This window comes from Tupaia chinensis, unplaced genomic scaffold (assembly GCF_000334495.1).
Source record: "Tupaia chinensis unplaced genomic scaffold, TupChi_1.0 Scaffold000355_1, whole genome shotgun sequence".
NCBI lineage: Eukaryota > Metazoa > Chordata > Mammalia > Scandentia > Tupaiidae > Tupaia > Tupaia belangeri.
This window is the reverse complement of record NW_006159850.1, coordinates 14,054,027-14,061,804: the sequence shown is the minus strand read 5'-3', so window position 1 is coordinate 14,061,804 and position 7,778 is coordinate 14,054,027. Positions and strand designations below refer to the sequence as shown.

General features: G+C 48.4%; 1 protein-coding gene across 2 annotated transcripts in view; it reads right to left on the bottom strand.

The window, feature by feature from the left end:
* Positions 1–6,608: 6,608 nt before the first annotated feature.
* Positions 6,609–7,778, bottom strand: part of SF3B3 (splicing factor 3b subunit 3) — a 55,900-nt gene continuing 54,730 nt past the window's right edge. For both annotated transcript variants that reach the window (XM_006152655.3, XM_014589405.2), the window contains exon 26: positions 6,609–7,236. In XM_006152655.3, coding sequence (XP_006152717.1) covers positions 7,096–7,236 — 141 coding nt within the window. In that variant the 3' untranslated portion in view covers positions 6,609–7,095. The remainder of the gene's footprint in view (positions 7,237–7,778) is intronic.

The window sequence follows — 7,778 nt, the reverse complement described above, 5'->3', positions numbered from 1 at the left end:
AAGAGCGGTCGACTATGTGGGAGTCCAGTGACATAACTATTATGCCATCTACTGGTCCCATGAATTACTCATTTAATTTTACTTGTTATTATCATCCTTCGATTTGACCAGAGAGAGAGATAGATAAAGAGCTTGAAAGCAAACTGCCAAGTCTGGTACTCGAACCCTCGTCAGTCATGTAGAAGTCCAGTGGCCCCACCCCCACACCACCTGCTGGCCCCCACAGCATGTTTTCTTGTGGTGGTTAAAGGCACTGGACTCCCACATGGTTGACAGTGGGTCGAGTCCCAGACCTGCAGGCTTCCTTTCTCCCTTTCTTTCCCCCTCTCTCTGTCCCTCTCTGGTCAAATTAAAATAAAGTTCAATAAAATAATTTTTTTCAAAAAAGAGCATTAGGTCCTGATAACCCACAGCAAATATTAATACTTCTTCATGCTCATGTCACCAGCTTATACACATCTATTCAGTCCCAAGTTAATAACTCAAGAAAATTCTCTCCAAGTGCCGTCGTCAGAAGCAATTCTCCTCTCATTCAAGATGTTGTTTGCAGCCATAAGGGGAGTTCTGCTGGGTGCCCTGTGGACTGAAAACTTGAGGCTCAGGCTCCAGCAGCAGTCGGAGGCAGGGAGCTGGGGTGGACTTGCCTCTGGGGTTCACAGAGCGGTGGGGCAGGGCTGTGGTGGGGCCGTGCTCCACGGGCCCTTCAGCTACTGCCAGATGGGCTCTCCTGGCCTCTTTCCCAAAACAGATTTCCAAATTGGGTTTCCTTGGATGGGTTTGATAACATGTTTATTTCATTTTGAACAAGAAAATATATTCCCTTATCCTGTCACTGGGATTTCCAGGAATAATCACTAGCACCAGATTGTGAAATTTGCAGATGTCCAGGCATCATCAGCAGATTCTTCAGAGAAACTGGGGGCCAGCAGGTGGTGTGGAGATTAAGGCGACTAGATCCCATATGGCCAACAGGGTAGTTCGGTCCTGGACCCGGCAGCTTGAAAATTATGTTAGGCACGTGTGTGTGTGTGTGTGTGTGTCCAAGATCCCAAAAGGAGAATGGAGAAGGGATTGGCCATTCTTGCTGGGAGGTGGGCTGATTTCTAGCTCTCTCTCTCTAGAGAGCACACGTGCCCTATAGCAAACTAGGGGAAAAAAAAAAAGAGGAATTGGGAGCCAACCACCAAGTCTAGTGGTTAGGAGCCAGACTCCACATAGGACTACAGTTGGAATCCCAGCCCCTGTGACCTGAAAAACATGCTGGACCCAAGTGCCTGTCCCAAAGTCCCAACAGAATAGAAAAACAAAGGAATAGCAGTGTGACCACACCCAGTGGGGGTGGGGGGTGATCTCTCCCTCTCTCTCTCTTTTTTTTTTTTTTTGAGAGGTTTTTGCTATAGGGCGCGTGCACTCGCCAGACAGACAGAGACATAGCGATAGAAAGCGAGAAATCACCCCCCAGGGGGGATGGTCACGCCGCAATCCTTTCTCCTCCATTCTCCTCTTGGGATCTTAAGCACGCACGCACATGTGCCCAGCGTGAGTTTTAAGCCACCGGGTCCGGGACGTGAACCACGGTCGACTACGTGGGAGTCCAGCGACATAGCCATTACGCTAACTGCTGGTCCCCATCTCTCCCTCTCTTAAAACCACATGCCCTCTGACAGTTAAAAATGAGTGCCCAGGGACTAGCAGATGGTGTGATGGTTATGTTGCTGGACTCCCACAGTCTACTGTGGTTTGAGTCCCGGATCCTGTGGTTTAAAACTCATGCCAGGTATGTGTGCATGAGTGCCCAAAATCCCAAGAAGAGGAGGAGGAAAAGGGATTGTGTGGTATGGCCATTCCCCAAGGGGTGATTGCATGCACCCTATAGGGGAAAAAAATCTCTCTAAAACAAGAGTAATAGGAAGGGACCAGCATACGGAATAACAGTTACGATGCTGGACTCCTACATAGTTCTGAGTCCTGGACCTGGCAACTTAAAACTCACTCCAGGCACATGTGCAAAATCCCAAGAGGCAAATGGAAGAGAAAAGATTGTGGTGTGGCCATCTCCCTCAAGGGGTAATTTCTCACTTTCTGTTTGTCCGTCTCCAGCAAGTGCACACACCCTACAGCAAACATCGCTCTTAAAAAAAAAAAGAGTATTGGGGGGACCTGCAGATGGTGTAAACGGTTACATCACTGGACTCCCACATGATCGACTGCGGTTCAAGTTCTGGACCTGGAGGCTTAAAATTCATGCCAGATGCAATGTGTGTGCATTCCTAAAATTCTGAGAATGGAGAAGGGATTGTGGCATGGCCATCCCCCACAGGGGGGTGAATTCTCACTTTCTTGTCTCTCTGGCGAGCACATGCACCCTAGCAAAATTCTAAATAAATTAATTAAAGAGTAATGGGGGCAGAAACAAGTCATCTATTCAAATACACACAGATGATGCTAATGTCCAATGATCAGCTGGGGCTGAGAACCACTACTGGGGCCAGCACATGGCATGGAGTTTAGGGCTTTGCATTCTCACATGGTCAACAGCAATTTGAGTCCCGCACCCGACTCCTTGGCGAAGACAACCCCCCACACCACGGGGGATTTCTCACTTTCCTTGTTTCTGTCTCCGGTGCAAGCACACACACCCTATGGCAAAAACCTCACAAAACAGAGACACGACTACAGGCCTCCTACCGTTTCCTAATGAAAGCCCTTGCTGTCCTCTTCTGCCCCCAACTCTTCATTTTTCAGACGCGGTACCTTCTGATTACTTTTTGTCCAAATGACCTTCATCTATATCTGTTTGATGAGCTTGCCCCAGGTGGATATATAACTATTTTTTTTTAATTTGCCAGAGAGCTCGTTTGCTCATGAGACAGAGGGAAAGTGGGAAAGTTGCCCTCAGAGGGGAGGGCCACTCTGCAAACCCCTCTCCTCCGTTTCCTCGGGATTTGGGGCACAGCACACCTGCGTGTATATCTAGCATGTTTTCTAAGCTGCTGGCTCTGGGACTCGACCTGCACAGCTGACAAAGTAGGATCCAGGCACCTTAACCACATCACTGGCTGGCCCCTTTCTAATTTCTTTTTTAAGTTTATTAATTTATTTCTTCCAAGGAAGATAGGCATCTCCACAAGGGACGTCATGCCATGATCTACCTCAGCCCACCAAGATCACAGCCATGCACATACATGCCTGGTGTACGCAAGACCTCTGGATTCGAATCCAGCTTCGCACATGGCCTCCACATCACACAACGCTGCCATTACCTCTACGCCGTGGTGCTCACCTCCCCCCTTTTTTTAAGAGAGGTTTTTGCTATAGGGTGCATGCGCTTGCCAAAGACAGAGAGACAGAAAGCGAGAATTCACCCCCCAGGGGGGATGGCCACACCGCACACGTGCCTGCAGTGAGTTTAAGCCACCAGGTCAAACTGCGGTCAACTACATGGGAGTTTGGCAACAGCCATTACACTAACTGCTGGTCCTTCCACCCCCTTTCTAACAGGCAGGTCTTACTGAGTAGTGATCCTCCCCTCAGCTTTGTGAGCAGTAGGACCACAGCGGCCCACTGCTGTGTCTAGCTTACAGAGGGAGGCAGGAATCGAATGCAGGTCTTCATGTGGCTTCAAGAAGCCATGTGGCAGCATCCACCAGTGTGGACCAAGGCTCTGTCTGTTTTCTCTGAAGACACCATGTGTGGACTTTGGCTCTTCTCAAACTTGCTGCCAGGCTCTGGGCAAATTACCTCTGCCACCTCAGCGGGACAGAGCCTGCCAGGTTACATTAAGTCTCCAGCCTCTGGGTCAGAGCAGACCCAGGAGGTGGCGGAGTGAGGGCTCAGTAAATAGTTGTTGATTACGAGTTTCCCAGCCTCTTCTAGTGCCGTAGTGTCTCCCAATGCTGACTTTCAACACTTCAAAAGTGGCAGCTCTTGATGGTACTAGTTCAGACCAGTGAAGAAGACTCTCCTGACCACTGTGTAGTCCAGACCTGATTTCAATTCAGCCAAGGCCACGTGATCACGACGGAGGTTATCAGATCCCCAAACGCAAACTGACTGCAACCAAGCAGGTGTTCGCGAGTCCTTACCATGTGTCCCAGAGTGAGCCATCTGTTCCCTTGTGTTATTTTTTGGACAAGGTTTTATTTCTGCAAGAAATGCTTCTTCTGAGTTCTGGATATAGCTTTTGAAAATTAATTTTGAGGATATAATAAACTTTAAATATACAATATTCCATTTGCAATGAGCAAGTGGATGACTCATGCAAATATATGCCATTGGAATTTTGAATAGAAAACAGCAGTTTAGGGACCAATGTTAGGCTAGACTCCCACATAGCTGACCGCAGTTCGAGTCCCAGACCCTGCAGCTTGAAACTCACACCAGGTACATGTGCATGCGTGCCCAAAATCCCAAGAGGAGAAAGGAATCACACCCCCAGGGGATGATTCCTTGCTTTCTGTCTCTGTCTCTCCAGAGTGCACACACCCTATAGCAAAAATCTATCCAAAAAAATAAAACAAACAAAACTCAGTAATTAAAAAAAAGAATTGAAAGCCCGGCTGACCCCAGCTAAAGAATGCTCCACACTTCCAGCTTCCCTCTAATTGAGCTCAGGAAAGGCTGCAGCAGACATGGGAGCAGCAGCATTCTGCAGACCAGTGTCCCCCATGAGACACTGGAACCCACGTAGAGCCCCGGCAGCAACACGTTCACAGAAACCAGGAAAGGCAACATTCCATCCTCAGTCCAACTGGAACAACCCTCCCCCACAGAATGCTATTCTTGGCAAGACATCTTCCAAAGGAAACAGCATCTGCAGAACCTCTGCCATGAGGTCAGGGGAAAGCTGAGGCAGCTGAAAACACTTTGGTCCTTTCTTAGATCCAAGTCCCGGGGACTTAACAGAAGGTGGGCGCCAATGGAGGCTAAGCTGAGTGCCAGTGCCCTGACACTCTTCCCGAGTTCCATGGCAGCCACTGGTGGGTTTCCCAAGGTACAGAAGCCTCCTTCAAAGGACTGAAGAATTGTTAAACACCGTTCACAGGTTCTGACACAAAGCTAGGAACAACATTCCTCCATTCAACATACTCCAGAGCCCTTCCTGTTGCAGGATCAAGCAAACCGATGGGGGACTTGCAAAGGAAGCACTGGGGACCTGCTGACTCTACAGAGGTATCTTCTTTTCGTGTGTTATCCCTACCACTGCAGGAGGAACACATCTTCCTGTCAAACCTGGATCAGGAAAGAGCCAGAACAAGGAGCTCCAGCTCAAACCTCTAGCGGAGGTCCTCAGACTCTGCATGTCAACATCATGCAATGTGACAGGACAGACTTAGGCCCATGGAAGAAAATCAGTCCAGAAATTTAAGTTTCCCGAACACAATTCAAAGTTCTGTCTACTACCCTACTCTATGAACTAAGTGAGAAATTTTTAAAAACATTAAGAGAACCGGGACCGGCAGTTAGCGTAATGGCTGTCACTGGACTCCCACGTAGTCGACTGTGGTTCGCGTCCGGAACCCAGTGGCTTAAAACTCACGCCAGATGTGTGTGCGTGCATGCCCAAGATCCCAAGGGGAGAATGAAGAAGGGATTGTGGCGTGGCCGTACCCCCTGGGAGGTGATTTCTCGCTTTCTTTCTTTCTGGCAAGCACACACACCCTAAAGCAAAAATAAATAAATAAATAAATAAATAAATAAATAAATAATTTAGAGAATCACTTCCTAGTAAAACTGGGTCTCAATTAACTGATCTAAAGCCAAATTAAAGAGATACTAAGTTCCAGGGAGATGGCAGCAGGAATCTTCTCTGGGCCGGACCACAAACTGTTCAGGTTGCATCTGATCACTGCCATTCGTAAGTGCCAACCACTAAGAACCTATTCAACAGAGGCAGCTGTGCACATGCAGGTGTTGGAGCCATGTGCTCTGTGGGGTACGGTAAACTGCAGTGAGCTGTCCCTCCAGGGTCAGTGAGACTGGAAGGTTCCAGCTTCCCACACAGCTAGGCAGGAATTCTCAGGTATGGGCCAGAACATTTCTGTAACTGGACCACATCCAGCCAGTAAGGCTCTCAGGCTCTTTCCTTCTGTCCTGAAGGCCTGCTGGAAACGGCCTAAAACGTGCAGCAGAGATAGGGCCCCTGGGTTCACCATCTGCATAAACTGGCCTCCCAAGGCCAGGTTAGTATTGGGTTCTTTTGTACTTACTGACCCCTCTGGCAGATGTAGGGCCCAAGATATTTTCAGGAGCTGTAGAAGTAAAAGGAATACCTGGTAAGAGACTACCCAGCTGGAATTGATGCCAAATCCCCCATTCTAAGACCTCATTGTAGACAGAAGCTAAAAACAGGGAAGAAAAATCAGTCATCCCTCCTTGACAGCCAACGGGAAGAGCAATGGATGTCTATATGGTTTTCAAGCCCAAGGTTCATCAACATACCACCAAAAAACAAACAAACAGGAGAAGCCAAAGAAACCATTGCAGAGCTGGGACTGTGAGGCCACAGGTGCCAGAAGTCCAAGCAGGACCTGAAAGGAAGACTTAGTTGAAAAGAGTTAGGCTTCCTCTATGTTCTTATCCCCAGAAAAAGACACACCAACACTAGCCACCTTAAAACTAGGTTTGTATTTCTGGTTAGGCTCCAAGTGGCAGGACTCGGGAGTTATACCCTATCCAGCCTGGTAACCCTAACCCACCTTAGCTTGCCTCCTTCCCTCCCACAAAGACAACATGGTACAAAACTATATTTACAGGAAAACCAGTTAAAAATTAAGGGTGTGTACAAAAGTAGACAAGATAGCCAGAAATATCAATGCATGACGGCTTCAGGAATGAGCACTATGCTCCTGTGGGAACCTGGGCAATGCAGTCTGTCGGAGGCAGGGAGAAGTGTGGCGGGTCTCAGCGCCAAACTGAGGGAACCAGTCACTCAGGAGGAAGAGTGGAGAAGAAAAGCTACAGGCTTTAACATTGCAAAGTCTTAATTATCCAGTCAACTGTCTTCTGCCATATGGCGAGAGCCAGGTGGTGGTGATGGTGAGCAGGGAAACAAAACACAGTGTCTCTGGCAAGCCCCACAGGCGAAGGGCAGGCTCAGAAGGCATAACGGGTCCGGATATCCTCAAGCTTCTTGGACACCTCGGGTGGGGTTCGGTCCAACTCTTCAGAAACATTCTTTTGTTTGTTGGGTTCCATGGAATTGAACTGTTCACAGAGGTCTCCATCAATCACATTCTAAAGCATGGAAAAAACAGAAGAGAAGGGTAGATGCCCAAACAGAATGGCACGAGCTGAAATAGCAGCTGCGGAAAAGCTGGCACTCTCCCCAACACCTAGGCCCATCTGTGGGACCAGGAAATGCTATTCTAAGCTGATCCTTAGCAACTGGCATTCAGATTAGAAAAACAGGGTGAAGTTTTCTCAGGCTTGGTCTCCTGCCAGGAAGAAGACTCTAAGCATCACTAGCCACGTCTCACCATCTTTCTGCCTTCCTTATCCCACTTCCCTGCTGCTCATTCACTCAGGACACCCATGCTTTGAAGACATGGAGGATCCCCCTTTAAATCCAGATTCCTTCAACCTACCTTAACAGGGAAGTAATAGGAACGGAAGCTGAGGTGGTCCCTCCCACAGAGAGGGGGATGCTCGGATCGCAGGTGCATTTCCACATGCTGGAAGAAGTCATGGTCCTGGTGGAAGAAAAGTGACTTCAATAGTCTATGGCTTCCGGAAGCATAATTAACAGACAAACCACCGATCTTTACCACATAAACGGA